The sequence below is a fragment of the Pan paniscus genome, chromosome 12 (assembly GCF_029289425.2).
Source record: "Pan paniscus chromosome 12, NHGRI_mPanPan1-v2.0_pri, whole genome shotgun sequence".
Classification (NCBI taxonomy): domain Eukaryota; kingdom Metazoa; phylum Chordata; class Mammalia; order Primates; family Hominidae; genus Pan; species Pan paniscus.
The window spans coordinates 57,038,698-57,056,724 of record NC_073261.2 but is presented as its reverse complement, the minus strand read 5'-3'; the positions used below and the strand labels follow the sequence as shown (position 1 = coordinate 57,056,724).

The 18,027-nt window shown below is 41.1% G+C and overlaps 1 protein-coding gene across 2 annotated transcripts in view; it reads right to left on the bottom strand.

Annotated features, from left to right (window-relative positions):
* GFPT1 (glutamine--fructose-6-phosphate transaminase 1) overlaps positions 1-18,027 on the bottom strand; it is a 70,684-nt gene that overhangs the window by 38,255 nt on the left and 14,402 nt on the right. For both annotated transcript variants that reach the window (XM_003830926.5, XM_008956340.5), the window contains exons 2-6: positions 16,911-17,018; positions 12,945-13,052; positions 6,193-6,318; positions 1,633-1,691; positions 692-826 (exon numbers count right to left, since the gene is read on the bottom strand). In XM_003830926.5, the coding sequence (XP_003830974.1) occupies positions 692-826; positions 1,633-1,691; positions 6,193-6,318; positions 12,945-13,052; positions 16,911-17,018 (536 nt within the window). The remainder of the gene's footprint in view (positions 1-691; positions 827-1,632; positions 1,692-6,192; positions 6,319-12,944; positions 13,053-16,910; positions 17,019-18,027) is intronic.

Genomic DNA, 18,027 nt, shown 5'->3' with positions numbered 1-18,027 from the left:
CGTATTTGGGAAGTAAAGGACTTTTAAGTGGGAAAGCTAGAGTTATGAGTGGGGAAGGGAAATGTAGGTATCACTATGGATTTGGACATTTGTAGATCTTTGATGTCTTTAATCTTTAATTAGGAATGTTGGATGGAATCAAAAAGAATACTGATTTTCTCATGGGCTTGGAAATGCTTTTCTATAGAAGTTCAGAGCCAAGGGAAAGTCCCCAAAAGGAAAAATAAGTAGTTGACTTTGTTGGCTCAGAGACAAGCAGGCATTATCCCAGAAAATAAACTGTGGTAGCTGTGAAGCTACTATTGTGCTAAGTTATTGGTTGAGAAGAACACTCGGATGAGCAAGAAGCAAGGGAATAACTAATCCTCCATTGTGTGTACTGTGTACATGTCCACGTGTGGTGCGTATGGATGTGTGCATATACGCATAGTTTTTAGACACACTTTGATTTTGGATTAATTTTCATTTTCATGACATTAAACCAGAATGAAGTAAGTAGAATTTTAAGTGGAGGGTGGGGGGGAATCAATAAATCAATTAGTTTCTCAAAATTATTCAACTTGAATAGTTGTATGAGAAATAAAAGCCAAAAATAAAAAAATAGCACAGTTCCTGCTTATCAAACTTAATTTCCAGAAAGTTTCTCGGGATTAATGTTGGCATAATTATCTTTAAAAGCATGGCTTAATACCAATTGTTGGATAACTCTCTCCACCAAGGTAGTAAAGCTGGTATCTTGACTCTCCCGATTGTCATACATATACTTAACGAGCTTGGCAATTGTCTCTGTGTCTGTTTCAGATTCGAAGTCATAGCCTTTGCTTTCCTGTAAGTAGAAAGAAAAAAAAGATACAATTAAAGAAATATTAATGATAAAAAAAAACCTTTTCTACAGAATTGTTCCGTCAAAATGCCACTAATTTCTAATATTCTTTGAACACCATATCCCATTATTCAAAATTAAAGTCACCAGCTGATCAGTGACTCCAAAATAGTGTGGTACTCTGTTTAACTGAACACACACTTAACTTACTGTCTAATAAATAGCCATTAGCTATATGTGGCTATTTCAATTTAATTAAAATTAAATAAAATTTAAAATTCAGTTCCTCAGTCATACTAGCTCAACAACCACATGTGGACAGTGGCTACTATACTGAATAGCCCAGATACACTGTCTTCCAACACTGGAGAAAGTTCAATTGAACAGCCCTAAGAAAGCACTCATGCAGGTCAGCACTATGACCACTACTATACAGTATATAGCTATTTACGACATAAAACTTTCATTTAATTTGTCCTGATTCTTCTCGTATTAATATATCCTAGGAACTTTAAAGCATGACAATCTCGCAGAATGCAAAAAATGTCTCCACAAAATTCCAATTTTATTTGAGCCTTTTGTCATGTATATTACAGTCAAATGCTAATCATTTCCTTTTCATATTAAAAAACAGAATTGTTCCACTGTTAGCAAAGAAAAGTCCAATAAACCACCATGCCCTTGGAATTATCCAAGAAATTACTTGATGACACACATATGGTGTTTGTTGCACATCCCAACAACCGACCCCAATGCTCTCGTTAGAAGTATTCTCAAAGACTGGGGTCTTTTGAGGTCACCTTACTTACCAAAAACTTTTTCAAGTCTTTGTAGTTGGTGATGATTCCATTGTGAATAACGATAAATTCTAAAAGAGGTAAAAGTGTTGAAGACAAAAAAGTTAGAAGTCTGATAAATCTAAAATAGCTATGACTCTAACTGGATTTTTCTCAAGTCAAAAATTTTTAACATGCTATATACTATTTATGTTATTTATAACATAATTACATCTACTTCTCATTACCAGATTATCATCAGGTAGATCAGCAGCATTGTTTATGTGGCATAGCTGAAGCAAACAGTGCAGGGGAGGTGGGTACAGTGGGGAAATAAACAAGAAGTCTAGAGATAACAATTTCAGTTGTGGCTAAACTAGTAATCATATGTCACCATGTGAAAGGAGCAAGTTTATTGGGTCTGTTGCCTCATTTGCAAAATGAGAGAGCTGAACTAAATATTCTTCTTATTTCTCTGTTCATTCATTCTTGAGTAAAAGTTTAAAGAGAAGTCCTTTCAAACTAAAACAATAATCTGATTTACACTAAATGAATTTAAGAACTAGAACTAAGGAATTTGCTAAGAAAAACCAATCAGTTCTATAGTTAAATTTACTTGTTTGAGGTCCAAATAAGTCATAGAATGTCAGAAAAATAAATGTTAAAATATCATTCCAAGAGAAGATAGACATGATCTCGGGATAATTTTCATCTTTTTTAACTAACTTTGAAAACTGTAAGAACAGATAATCAAGAGTTGACAATATCATTATTTGTAGCGACTGCTGGTACATAAAAACTACCAATCCGGCTGAGCATGGTGGCTCATGCCTGTAATCCCAGCACTTTAAGAGGTCGAGATGGGCGGACCACCTGAGGTCAGGAGTTTGAGACCATCCTGTTCAACATGGCGAAACCCTGTCTCTACTAAAAATACAAAACATTAGCCAGGCGTGGTGGCACGTGCCTGTAAACCCAGCTACTCGGGAGGCTGAGGCAGGAGAATCGCTTGAATCTGGGAGGCAGAGGTTGCAGTGAGCCGAGATCCCACCACTGCATTCCAGCCTGGGCAACAGAGTGAGATTCCGTCTCCAAAAAAAAAAAAAAAAAAAAAATCCTACCAACCCTGGTTTTATTATTCAGAGTTCATTTCAGTTAGGAGAAAAATTACTGCTAAATTAAATTTTATATGATTTGGAGACACGATGTTGCTCTGTCACCAAGCTGGAGTACAGTGGCTCAATCATGACTCACTGCAGCCTTAAACTCCTGGGCTCAGGTGATTCTTCCACATCAGCCTTCCAAGCAGCTGGGATTACAGCTGCTTACACCACACTCAACTAATTTTTTTATTTTTCTGTAGAGAGAGTCTCGCTATGTTGCCCAGGCTAGTCTCCTGAGCTGAAGCAATCCTCCCACTTCATCCTTCCAGTGTCTTGAGATTACAGACATGAGCCACTATGCCAGGCCAAAATGTTCTTTTTTCTTTTCTGAGACAAAGTCTTGCTCTGTCACCCAGACTGGAGTGAAGTGGCACGATCTCGGCTCACTGCAACCTCCACCTCTTGGGTTCCAGCGATTCTCCTGGCTCAGCCTCTCAAGTAGCTGGGATTACAGGTGCATGCCACCATACCCAGCTAATTTTTGTATTTTTAATAGAGACGGGGTTTTGCCATATTGGTCAGGCTGGTCTCCAACTCCTAATTTCAGGTGATCCACCTGCCCTGGCCTCCCAAAGTGCTAGGATTACAGGCATGAGTCACCACACCCAGCCCCCAACAATGTTCTTAATATACAAAGATCTGATATTTTGGCTGACAGTAATTAGAAACCAAATAATAAACATTTTCACTAGATTTTTTAGAGATGATAGCAACCACAAAAATAAATTTATAAAAAAACTTGCCGGGTGCGGTGGCTCATGCCTGTGATCCCAGCATTCTGGGGGGCTGAGATAGACGGATCACCTGAGCTCAGAGACCAGCCTAGCCAACATGGTGAAACCTTGTCTCTACTAAAAATACAAAAAATTGCCAGGCGTAGTGTCAGGCGCCTGTAATCCCAGCTAATTGGGAGGCTTGAGGCAGAAGAATCGTTGAATCCAGGAGGCAGAGGTTGCAGTGAGCGGAAAGCATGCCATTGCACTCCAGCCTTGGTGAAAGAGCGAGATTCCTTCTCAAAAAAAAAAAAAAAAAAAAAAACTTCATGCTAGAACAAAGAGATGAATAAATAGCTAATTTAAAGGTCTTAACTTAAAGCCAAATTCTCAAAACATAATCTAGATGTAAGTTTTCGGGAATCTTTCATAAAGGCCTTGTCAGTGTCAAAAGTCTAAATTATTGCTAGCATTATGATCAAATTCAATAGTAAGTATTGAAGCACAAGAAGCCTAAATAGGCAGCTTCTGAATTAAACTAAAAATCAGCAAGGGCTGGGTGCAGTGGTTCATGCCTGTAATCTCAGCACTTTGGGAGGCTGAGGTGGGAAGATTACTTAAGTCCAGAAATTTGTGACCAGCCTGGGCAACAAAGCAAGACCCCTATCTCTACAAAAATAAAATAAATTAGCTGGGTGTGGTGGTGCAAGCCTGTGATCCTAGCTACTCAGGAGGCTGAGGCAGGAAGATCACTTGTGCCCAAGAATTTGAGGTTACAGTGAGCTATGATCCCACCACTGTACCCAGCCTGGGTGGAGGAGTGAGACCCTGTCTCTAAAATAAAAGGAAAAAAAATGGGGAGGGATAAATACACACATACACACTTTTGTATGTATTTGTTTATTTTTTTTAAATGAAAGAACAGACTCAATAATTGGTGAATGTTACCTACAAGGGGAATAAGAGGAAACAAGAGTCTAGACTTGTTTTGTTGAGACAGTCTCACTCTGTCACCCAGGCTGAAGTGCAATGGGGCAATCATGGCTCACTGCAGCCTCAACCCCCAGGTTCAGGTGATCCTCCTGCCTCAGCCTCCTGAGTAGCTGGGACTATGGGCGCATGCCACCATCAAGCTAATTTTTGTATTTTCTGTAGGCACAGGGTTTTGCCATGTTGCTCATGCTGGTCTCAAACTCCTGGGCTCAGGCAATCCCTCCATCTCAGCCTTTCAAAGTGCTGGGTAGACTTCTTTTAGTGTGTCTTATTTTAAAGATGTGACTTTGGAATTATGTAAATATTTTAAATAATTATAAATAACATTTATTTTTAAAGAATATCAATCCTTAAAAATAAAAAATAGGCCGGGCGCGGTGGCTCACGCCTGTAATCCCAGCACTTTGGGAGGCCGAGGCGGGCGGATCACGAGGTCAGGAGATCGAGACCATCCTGGCTAACACGGTGAAACCCCGTCTCTACTAAAAATACAAAAAATTAGCCGGGCGTGGTAGCGGGCGCCTGTAGTCCCAGCTACTCGGGAGGCTGAGGCAGGAGAATGGCGTGAACCCGGGAGGCGGAGCTTGCAGTGAGCCGAGATCGCGCCACTGCACTCCAGCCTGGGCGACTGAGCGAGACTCCGTCTCAAAAAAAAAAATAAAATAAAATAAAATAAAATAAAATAAAATAAAAAATAGGCCAGGTACAGTGGCTCACTCCTGTAATCCCAGCACTTTAGGAGGCTGAGGTGGGCAGATCACAAGGTCAGGAGATCAAGACCATCCTGGCTAATACAGTGAAATGCCGTCTCTACTAAAAATACAAAAAATTACCCGGGTGTAGTGGCACACACCTGTAGTCCCAGCTACTTGGGAGGCTGAGGCAGGAGAATTGCTTGAACCTGGAAGGTGGAGGTTGCAGTGAGCCAATATCGCACCACTGCACTCCAGCCTGGGCGACACAGCGAGACTTCGTCTCAAAAAATAATAATAAAAATAAAAAAAATTTTTCTAAAACATATTAAAGTAACACGTAGCACAACTGCATGGAGAAAGACTATTCCAAGTAACTCTAAAACACAGTAATTTGATTATACATTTCTAGAGAGATATGCCCTAAGGACAAAACCGATAACAAAAGTTCTCAGCCAGGAGCAGTGTTCATGCCTATAATCCCAGCACTTTGGGAGGCCAAGACGGGAGGATCACTTGAGGTCAGGAGTTCAAGACCAGCCTGGTCAACACAGTGAAACCCCGTCTCTACTAAAAATACAAAAATTAGCCAGGCATGGTGGACAGACAGGGTCTCATTCTGTTGTCCAGGTTGGAGGGCAATGGCATGAGGTGTGACCACGGCTCACTGCAGCCTCTGCCCCTGGGCTTAAACGATCCTCCCACCTCAGTCTCCCGAGTAGCTGAGACTACAAGCATGCACCACAATGCCTAACTTATTTTTTTATTTTTTGCAGAGACAGGGTCTCACTATGTTGCCACGGCTGATCGTGAACTCCTGGACTCAAGCAATCCTCCCAACTCAGGCTCCCAAAGTGCTGGGATTACAGGCATGAGCCAGCACTCTCAGCTCCATATGCTCTCTACTACTTCTGAATGTTTGAAATTTTCCAGATGAAAAATAATTAAAATAATGAAAATCTAAGAGCCTTCATTCTGCCCCCATTATTAGGTTTCCACAATCATTCCAAAGCACAAAAAATCTTTCCATACCATTATTTTTATCAGAGCGCTGGGGGTGGCTATTGACAGGACTGGGTTCTCCATGTGTTGCCCAACGGGTATGAGCTATTCCAAGGTGTACATCAAATTCTATATCCAAATCCATATCTTGTTGCTCTGAAGAATATGAAAAGAAAAATTTCAATATTAAATCATGCTGCAGAGATAATGCTATAAGCTATATTTAAATACAATTATTACAATGCTGCTGTCTTGGAATATACAATCACTGAAACTAAAGATCAGGCATATTCAAAATAGTGATTAAAAGACTTAGGAGGCAGGGTGCAGTGGCTCACGCCCGTAATCCCAGCACTGTGGGAGGCCGAGGCAGATGGATCACCTGAGGTCAGGAGTTCAAGACCAGTCTGGCCAACATGGGGAAACCCCATCTCTACTAAAAATACAAAAATTGGCCAGGCATGGTGGCATGCGCCTGTAGTCCTGGCTACTCCAGAGGCAGAGGCAGGATAATCGCTTGAACCCAGGAGGCAGAGGTTGCAGTGAGCTGAGATCATGCCACTGCACTCCAGCCTGGGCAACAGAGCGAGACTCCATCTCAAAAAAAAAAAAAAAAAAGACTTAGGAACACATTGTAGGTCTGTATCAAGACATCTCATGTACCCAGTAAATTTACACACCTACTATATACCCACAAAAATTAAAAATAAAGATTTAGGAGTTTATGCAACTGAAATATTGAAGGCAAATGGTTTCAATAACAACCAAAAAACTAATACAGAGTTAAAGCAAACATGACAAAATTTTAATAACAGATAAAGTTAGGTGAAGTATATATAGGTAATAATGTACTATTCTTTCAAGTTTCCTGGAGATACAAATACTCAAGAGTTAAGGACAAAAACAATTAATGTAATCTTTTGAATCTATATTTAATTCTTGCCTTAAAAAGTCATTATCAATTTAATTAAACATGTAAAAATAAATTCATTTTCCCAATGACACACAACCTTATGACTGCAATTTCTTTGGTCTCTGGTGAGTGTACACACGTCTCACAATATAAACTGCAACTATGGGGTGCCTCCAAAATCAAATAGGTATTTGAGAACCGAGCAATGCTATGAAAGTATGGGGCTACTGGGAAATCGGCATAGGCCAATGTTCCTTTATCTTGAAAAGTAGCTGATTTGTCCGGGTGTGGTGGCTCATGCCCCTAATCCCAGCACTTTGGGAGGCAGAGGCAGGTGGGACACAAGGTCAGGAGTCCAAGACCAGCCTTACCAACATGGTGAAACCCTGTCTCTACTAAAACTACAAAAATTAGCCGGGTGTGGTGGTGCGCGCCTGTAATCCCAGCTACTCGGGAGGTTGAGGCAGGAGAATCGCTTGAACCCAGGAGGTAGAGGTTACAGTGAGCTGAGATCACATCACTGCACTCCAGCCTGGGTGACAGAGTGAGACTCCCTCTCAAAAAAAAAAAAAAAAAAGAGAAGTAGCTGATTCTTATTTTTCATATAAGCTATCTTTTCTTGGGGCTTCTTAAAAAAAATGGACAGCTCCAGGCCGGGCGCAGTGGCTCACGCCTGTAATCCCAGCACTTTGGGAGGCCGAGGCGGGCGGATCACGAGGTCAGGAGATCGAGACCATCCTGGCTAACACGGTGAAACCCCGTCTCTACTAAAAATACAAAAAATTAGCCGGGCGTGGTAGCGGGCGCCTGTAGTCCCAGCTACTCGGGAGGCTGAGGCAGGAGAATGGCGTGAACCCGGGAGGCGGAGCTTGCAGTGAGCCGAGATCGCGCCACTGCACTCCAGCCTGGGCGACAGAGCGAGACTCCGTCTCAAAAAAAAAAAAAAAAAAAAAATGGACAGCTCCAGTTATTAACTAGTAATGCTCTTAATTTCCTAAATATAAAATTAATTTGGCTAAGAACCCAGATAACAAAGTTTATCAGAGTTAGGTCTAAATTAAGAGCAAACTGGCCGGGCACCACGGCTCATGCCTGTAATCCCAGCACTTTGGGAGGCTGAGGCAGGTGGATCACCAGAGGTCAGGAGTTCAAGACCAGCCTGGCCAACATGGTGAAACCCTGTCTCTACTGAAAAAATTAGCTGGGCGTGGTAGCACACGCCTGTAATCCCAGCTACTCAGGAGGCTGAGGTAGGAGAATCAATTGAACCCAAGAAGGGGAAGCTGCAGTGAGCCGAGATCAGGCCACTGCCCTCCAGCCTGGGCGAAAGAGCAAGACTCCGTCTCAAAAATAAATAAATAAATAAATAAATAAAACCACAATGGTATATTCTATTGTACTATTACATTTATGATATGTTGTCAACCTAGCTTCCACCAGAATTTGAGTTCTACAAAAACAGCAGCCTACCTTATTATTTTTGAATCCTAAGCACTAAAAGGTATACATGGCAGATACCTTTTTGTTGGATGGCTCAATCTATCAATGAATAAAATCAGGCATCTATTCTTTCCTGGCTTAACTGTGTTCTAAATAATTAAGGCAACCTGATAAATGACCTCAAGAAAAGTACCATTTACCATTATTCAACAGGCTAATGCAAGAAATGAAAACATCTTTGACTACTTTTTTTATTTTTTTTTTTGAAACGGAGTTTTGCTCTTGTGCCCAAGCTGGAGTAAGTACAATGGCGCAATCTTGGCTCACTGCAACCTCTCCCTCCTGGGTTCAAGCGATTCTCCTGCCTCAGCCTCCTGAGTAGCTGGGATTGCAGGCACACATCACCACGCCTGGCTAATTTTTTGTATTTTTAGTACAGACAGCGTTTCACCATGTTGGCCAGGCTGGTCTCGAACTCCTGACCTCAGGTGATCCGCCCACCTCAACCTCCCAAAGTGCTGGGATTACAGGCGTGAGCCACCACGCCTGGCCTCTTTGACTACTTTTTTAAGCTAACTATAATTAAAGCAGTATCTCCTTGCACATGCTGGCAGGCAATACTGGAGAAAGTCACAAGATTCTACATATTGAATCCATTTCAAATTCATGATAATTACCACACCTTTCTCTCACTGTTGCCGCAGGAACATTACCGAATGTCTAGTAAGAAAAAATTATTGCTATGACAATAAGCACATTTCTCATAATAAATATTTCCTGTCATATAAATTAATCATGACTTTGAATCCTTGACTCTTCCTTATTGTCTGTTACCCGTTTTAAAGCCCTTTGTTGAATCTTAAGTCTAGACTAACCCCCACACTCGGTTTCTCTTCTCCCATCTACTGCCAAGCAATACTGAAGAAAGTCAGAAAATTCTGTAAATTAAGACCCTTTCAAATTCACATATCTATTTCACTGTTGCTACTTAAGAAACATGTATCCAAGTTCCTTATTCATTAAACTGATAGCTCAATCCAGTTCCCTGACAGTTCATCATATCTTTTCTATTCTCCATAAAGCTCAATCCCACCTGCAATCCCTCAATTTCCACTTTACTCAGCTTTTGTCCTCTCACCTGGTAATTATCTGCTTTAAGTTTGTCTTTCATCTTTGATTCCTAAAGTACACTTTTTCCTTTAAGGCTAACTCCTTGCCTGTGCCTTGATCTTCTTGGGCCGTAGTGCTTCAATAATTTCCTCATTTGCATCTTCTATCTTACCCTACCTCTACTCCCATGGCTCCTTGCTCTCTGCCTGCCTTTTCTCAGATGTCATCTTCCCTTTTTAAAAAAAATACTTCAAACATATTTAAATTTGCTGGGAATAATGAACACCCAACTACCCATACTCAGAGTTAACAAAACATCTAGTCATCTGTGCTTTACATATTTTTTAAGATCTAAAATGTAAAAAATTAGTGTGGTATATGGAAACTTGAAATAAATAAATGTAAAAAATGCAGTTGATACCTCCTTTATATCCCCATCCCATTCACTTCCTCCTCAGAAGATTCTCAAGTTGACACAGTCTTACTATTCATGCCTTTTAAACTATGATTATGTTAACATGAGACCATAAATGATAGTACCGTTTTGTGTTTTTAAATGTCCTATACTTTACATACCAGGAATTATCCATGTTCCCATATGCAGAACCAGATTCAGTACACTTCTTTCAAAAGCTACATATGGTCATTCACTATCATATACAACTTATTTTTTGTTGTTGTTGTTGTTGTTGTTGTTTTGTGGAGACGGAGTCTCACTCTGTCACCCAGGCTGGAGTGCAGTGGCACGATCTCAGCTCACTGCAACCTCCGCCTCCTGGATTCAAGTGATTCTCCCGCCTCAGCCTCCTGAATAGCTGGAACTACAGGTGCACACCGCCACACCCGGCTAATTTTTTGTATTTTAGTAGAGATGGGGTTTCACCATGTTGCCCAGGCTGGTCTCAAACTCCAGAGCTCAGGCAATCTGCCCACCTCGGCCTCCCAAAGTGCTAGGATTACAAGCGTGAGCCACCACGCCCGGCACACACAACTTATTATATCATCCCATTCCCTTACTTATAGACATTTAGGCTGTTTCTAAATTTTGCAACAGTGAATCTTGTTGTCATGTCACCTTGTTCACTGTGTTTCCTTCAAGTATATATCCAAGAGTGGAAGTGTTTAGTCTCAGGTTATAGGCATTTCCCATGTAGATATGGCCAGATTGCTCTTTAAAGTGATTTACCAGTTACAAATTCACCAGCAATATCTGCAAGTTTCCACTTGTAGATAATAAATTCAATCAATACTTATTTTGCATGTATTGTAGGGTAAGATTAGCTAGGGGTTGGCCAGGTGCAGTGGTTCAAGCCTGTAATTCTAGCACTTTGGGAAGTCAAAGAGGGTGGATCGCCTGAGGTCAGGAGTTCAAGACCAGCCTGGCCAACATGGCAAAACCCCGTCTCTACTAAAAGTACAAAAATTAGCCAGGTGTGGTGGCTCACGCCTGTAATCCCAGCACTTGGGAGGCCAAGGCGGGCGGATCATGAGGTCAGGAGATCGAGACTATCCTGGCTAACATGGTGAAACCCCATCTCTACTAAAAATATGAAATAATTAGCCAGGCGTGGTGGCGGGCGCCTGTGGTCCCAGCTACTCAGGAGGCTGAGGCAGGAGAATGGCGTGAACCAGGAAGCAGAGGTTGCAGTGAACCGAGATTGTGTCACTACACTCCAGCCTGTGCAACACACCAAGAGTCCATCTTAAAAAAAAATTAGCTATGAGTAAAGTAGACACTCAAATAACTACACTTCAAAAACAAACCATTTGGCCAGGCCCAGTGGCTAATGCGTAATCCCACTACTTTGAGAGGCCGAGGCAGGCGAATCACTTGAGGTCAGGAGTTCAAGACCAGCCTGGCCAATATGGTGAAACGCCATCTCTACCAAAAACACAAAAATTAGCCGGGCATGATGGCACACGCCTGGTAATCCCAGCCACTCGGGAGTCTGAAACAGGAGAATCGCTTCAATCTGGGAGGCAGAAGTTGCAGTGAACCAAGATTGCGCCATTGCACTCCAGCCTGGGCGTTACAGCGAGACTCCATCTGGGAAGGGAAAAAAAAAAAAAAAAGTTTACCACGAAGAGGCATGTTTCAATATGCTGACATTGAAAAATGGTGATTCTGTTCACAATCTGCCTTTCTAGCCTCCCTTGTCTACCAATACTGTAAATAAAAAGGACTACTATCATTCCATCAACACGCCTGCCATTACTATTCTTATCTTGCTATGCTATTTACTCAGAAGGTCCTCCCTTCACATCTTCACTGACCAAATATAATCAGCACCCATTCCCTATGTATTCCCAGTCTCGTCAACTTGTGGGAACTCTCCCCTGAGACTCACAGCAATGTCTGTTCTCTCCTACAGAACCCGCTATAATCAGCCTGGTATACAGGATGCAGAACACATAGTAGATATTTATACTACTGTTTTTGAAGTATAGTTATTTGGGTGTCTGCTTTACCCCTAGCTAATCTTACACTACAATACAGGCAAAATAAGTATTGATTTAATTAGTTAAACAAGTACTACAAAGCTAAACGTATGGCTTATGTGGGAAAAAAAAAAAAGACAAAATCCATCATTTTCCTCTACCTGTACTCTTTTACAATGATTATGATGGCATTCATATGAGTAGGTACATAAAATACTTGCGGTTTCCTGGGTTTTGTGGAGAATTTTAAAAATATTTTTTCAATCAATCTACTTCAAAGTTTGCTTTGTTTTCAAGTTTCTTGTGAAAAAAATAAAATGTGTAATAATAATGTTATGATGTAAATACTGAGAAGTAAATCCTCTTTGATGGGGCATACATCTCTGACAACTCCTTGTGCCAGAGAAGAAAACTGTGAGGGAAAACATGATACTTACCAGATTATATCAGACCTATTCAAAGGTGCAACGTCAAAATTGACTACATCCAAGCTAGGCATTTAATCCAAAGTGAAGACAATTAGCAAGTGAAGACATGTGTAAAAGGGCATCACTAAAAATACCTTTTGTCTTATGAAAAGCTCTTCCTCAGGAATGGTGGCTCTGAAGATACTTCATTTAATATCCAGAGCTTGCACTGAAGGTAATATACCTAACTAATTTCCTTCCCTAGTTGCAATGATTATTTTTCTGGCTCAGGTACATTTTAAAACTAGTCCAGACAGTAACAAAACTACTTTTCTTTCCTCCCTTCAATGTTACAGACCATTATCATTAAAATGGGTCCCAAAATACGGGGGGAGGGAGTAACTTAGTGGAGAATGGGGAGGGGAAAAGGAAGAGAAGGGGAAAGGGGACAAAAATCAAATTAAGTACGTTACTGTGAACTTCTTCATCCAGTGCCTTAACTTTTCCTTTCTTCTTAATAAGCTGGATTTTGCAGGCATTGGCTTCCCAATCTTTATCATTGCCTCCATCAAATCCCACACCTAAACCATCATGAGGTAAAAAAGCAAAATTTAGAAACTGGCTACTGATAAAATTATTAATGTGAGGCAAAATTTTTAATTAAAAATATATTCTCATCTAATTAATTCACTAATGTATTAATTCAATTACCTACTGAAAACCTATTGTGTGTCAAGAACCAGGATAGCTGCTAGACACAAAAACAAAAATAACTCCATTCCTGTCCTCAAATTTTTAAGTCTATCGAGAAGACAGACAAGGAAAAAATAATTCAGCATGATTATGAATTATAATAAAAATACTACAGGTTACAATTGGGATACAATGGAGAAATGCAAAAGTTGGGCACCCCCCTCTGAAGGTAGCTAAGGAAAGAAGGTCACAGAATACATCTCTTAAGAGTCTCCTTAAGTTGCTAAGGAATTTGAAAAAGCTACCCTGAAGATACTGGGAAAACACTGTCCTTTAAGCAGAGAAGTGATTCGGCAAAAATGTTTAGCAAAGCCCTTCTAGAAACAAGTGTAGGGAAAGAACTGGAGGGAGAGAAACGGAAGGAAGAAACCAGCTGTCAAAAGCTACAGCTACAGCAAAGCAAAAATGAAGAGGACCTGAACTAAACAGTGGTAATGCAGACAGAAATAAATGATATTGAAAAGTGGAACTGACTGAATGTAAGTGAGAAAGCAGGAGAAGTGTGGAATACCTCAAAGGACTTGTTGAATGGCTTGAAGGACTTGTTGAATGATTCTCAATAAAAGGGACATAGAAAAACAGAGTGGGCATGCCTGTAATCCCAGCTACTTGGGAGGCTGAGGCAGGAGAATGGCTTGAACCTGAGAGGTGGAGGTTGCAGTGAGCTGAGATCACGCCACTGCATTCCAGCCTGGGCGACAGAGTGAGGTTCATCTCAAAAACAAACAAAAAACAGGGTGGGGAGTGGGGTGAGGACTGCAATGTATTCAGCTTTTCTTTTTTTTTTTTGAGACAGGTTCTTGCTCTGTCGCCCAGGATGGAGGGCAGTGGCGCAATCTCAGCTCCCTGCAACCTCTGCCTCCCAGGTTCAGCAATTCTCCTGCCTCAGCCTCCCAAGCAGCTGGGATCACAGGTGCACACCACAATGCATGGCTAATTTTTTTTTTTTTTTTAAGTAGAGATGGGGTTTCACCATGTTGGTTAGGCTGGTCTTGAACTCCTTACCTCAAGTGATCCATCCACCTCAGCCTCCCAAAGTGCTGGGATTACAGGCGTGAGTCACCACGCCCGGCCTCAATTCAATTTTTGAACATGCAAAGTTTAAAATATCATGGTCTATCTAGGAAGAAACTTGTAGGAGGCCTAGAATACAGCTTGGGAGATAAATCTGGATTAAAAGAAATACATCTGGATTAGAAGTCACCAACATACTCTCACACAAAAAAATTAAAATTAAAAATAAAAAATATTGGCCGGGCGCAGTGGCTCATGCCTGTAATCCCAGCATTTTGGGAGGGTGAGGCGGGCAGATCACGAGGTCAGGAGATCGAGACCATCCTGGCTAACATGGTGAAACCCCGTCTCTACTAAAAATACAAAAAATTAGCCGGGCGTGGTGGCAGGTGCCTGTTGTCCCAGCTACTAGGGAGGCTGAGGCAGGAGAATGGCGTGAACCCGGGAGGTGGAGCTTGCAGTGAGCTGAGATCATGCCACTGCACTCCAGGCTGGGCGACAGAGCAAGACTCCATCTCAAAAAAATAAAAATTAAAAATAAATAAAAAATAAAAAGAATAAAACAAAGAAGTTACCAACATATATTAACAGAAGGCTGATGGGCCGGGCACGGCAGCTCACGCCTGTAATCCCAGCACTTTGGGAGGCCGCGGCGGGCAGATCACGAGGTCAGGAGATCGAGACCATCCTGGCCAACATGGTGAAACCCCGTCTCTACTAAAAATACAAAAATTAGCTGGGTGTGGTGGCAGGCACCTGTAATCCCAGCTACTCAGGAGGGTGAGGCAGGAGAATTGCTTGAACTCGGGAGGCGGAGGTTGCAGTGAGCCAAGATCACGCCACTGCACTCCAGCCTTGTGACAGAGTGAGACTCCGTCTCAAAAAAAAAAGAAGATTGATGAGTCAGAGCTCACCCATGAAGACACCAAATAAGAGAAGTGGATCTAGAAAAGAATATTGGCTGGGTGCAGTGGCTCACGCCTATAATCCCAGCACTTTGGGAGGCCAGGGCGGGTGGATCTCCTGAGGTCAGGAGTTCAAGACCAGCCTAGGCAACATGGTGAAACCCCATCTCTACTAAAAATACAAAAATTAGCCAGGCGTGGTGGTGCACACCTGTTATCCCAGCTACTGGAGAGGCTAAGGCAGAAGAATCAGCTGAATCCGGAAGGCAGAGGTTGCAACAGTCAGCCAAGATCGCACCATTGCACTCCAGCCTGGATGACAGAGCAAGAGTCACCTCAAAAAAAAAAAGAATCTTGAAGAACATTAATATTTGAGCTGTAAGTAGAAGAAAGGAGCCTCCAAAGCAAACAGAAAAGAAGTAATCTTAGCATCTTAGGAAGAGAATAAGATGTGCTGTCAAAGAAGCTAAGGAAGGAGAGAATTTTAAAAACAAAGGAGTTGAGGAACTGACTTTCCATTACTAAGGAAAGTCAAGGAAGACAAATGCCCATTCCATGTGGCAATGTTAAGTGTACAAAAAAGAGTTAACACAGCAGGTGTGAAACTGCTATCCTTAGAAAGGCCTGTTTTCAAGGTTGGCCCTTCACTGGTGTCTAGAAACTTGGTTTTTGGAAGGATTCCTACCACCCTAACCAAAAGTGTCTCACTACACAAACTGCAAACAAAGTGGTTTATGCTGAACATCTGCTCTTATTTTGGGAGTCTAGAATTTTGGTACATGCTGGGCAGAGGGTGCCTACGTGACCAACCCCCGATGAAAACCTTAGGCACTGATCCACTGGTGAGCAGCTTGTGCCTAGCTTTCTCAAGACTTCAATTTCTGCACCTTCTCCCTTTGCTGATTGTGCTTTGTATTCTTTTGTTATAATGAAACGTAGCCATGAGTACAACCAAATGCTGAGTTCTGTGAGTCCTCCTAGGGAATCGTCAAATCTGAGGATGGTCTTAGGAACCTCTGACATAGTTGAGGGAAGGAGCTAGGGTAGAACATAAAGTTGCCAGAAGGTTATGTTTATGTGTAATTTATTTAAGATAGAAGAGGCTGGAATCAGTGCTTGCCTGTAATCCCAGCACTTTGAAAGGCCAAGGCAGGAGGATCACTTGAGGCCAGGAGTTTGAGACCAGCCCAGGCAACATAGTGAGACTCTCGTGTCTACAAAAACTTTTTAAAAATTAGCTGGGCATGGTGGCACACAGCTAGAGTCCTAGCTACTCAGGAGGCTACGGAGGGAGGATTGCCTGAGCCCAGAGTTCGAGACTGCAGTGAGCTATGACCGCACCACTACACTCCAGCTGGGGTGACAGAGTGAGACCCTATCTCAAAAATAAATAATAAAAATAAGAAAAAAGAACCTGAGGCAAGTTTATGTGCCAAAGCATGAAATCAATGGATAAAAATTAAAGTTATAGGAAAGAAAAAAGAATTTACAGAGTAAGACCTTCACGAATTTTGTTTTACCACAATAATCCCCCATATGATGTTTCTACAATAATATTCTTAAGAGATCATCATAAGCAATACTCCACATAAATGGTAACACTGTTGAGATTACATAAATAAATCCTTCAAATATGATAAAAGACAAAAATTCTTCCAATTTACACTTACTCAAAACAAAACAGACTTTAATAGTCTAGTCTCCTAATAACAATAAAAATAGTATTTAAAGAATCATGCAAAATCCATAGTATTTTTTTTAAAGTACCAGCAGAATCATATCCTCTGTACTCCAGTCTCTGAAGGCCTTTGATTAGGGTCTCCAGGATTTCTCGTCTCGTTCGAGGAACATGGTAGTTTAAGTAAGCAAATATACCTGCAAATAAACAAATATTTAATGAAAAATTCTGATTTAAAAAATCAAAATTAGCATAATTATGTCAAGTATGTGAAAAAATGTGAAGTTAGATTCTGTCTTTCAAACATTTCAAACCGTTTAAAGGCCATGGAACTTTTTCAAGGGGGAGTTTCTCATAAGTATAAAAAACTAAAGTAAACATGTCAAAATACATGTTTACAATTTTTTCTTTTTTTTTTTTTGAGACAGAGTCTCGCCCTGTCACACAGGATGGAGTCCAGCAGCGCTATCTCGGCTAACTGCAAGCTCCGCCTCCCGGGTTCACACCATTCTCCTGCCTCAGCCTCCCGAGTAGCTGGGACTACAGGCGCCTGCCACCACGCCCGGCTAATTTTTTGTATATTTAGTAGAAACGGGGTTTTACTATGTTAGCCAGGATGGTCTCAATCTCCTGACCTCGTGATCTGCCCGCCTCGGCCTCCCAAAGTGCTAGGATTACAGGTGTGAGCCACTGCACCCGGCAAAGAAGCATACAAAGCTTCTTTTTTTCCATGGCTACTTATTTTCCATGACTGCCATTTTTGTCAAGTGAAATTTAATTTTTTTAAAAACCAATTAACAAATTCATGGTTTATGTCCTATATACAGAGCATTTCGTTTCAAGAAAAAAATTTCTAAAGTAATTTAAGCAACATATATAGGCCCTAAAATCTGTACCAATGAGATTAATTTTGCTTACTTCCAATAACCATGCTATCAGTGACATTTAGGAATAAATGATATGAAAAATACTCACCCCTTAAATAATTACGTAAAATAGTAAAAACTGACCAAATATATAACTATCTTAAAAGATAATTGCTTGAATTACTTGTTCATCACATTAGCAAATGACAACCACATAACAACCCTTGAAAATTCACAGAAAAAGAGCAATCATTTGGAAAAACAAAACTAGAAATCAAAGCAGTAATACAATGTGAACTGAACCGGATAAGCAAAGAAGTAACAAAACACAGGTAAAGGA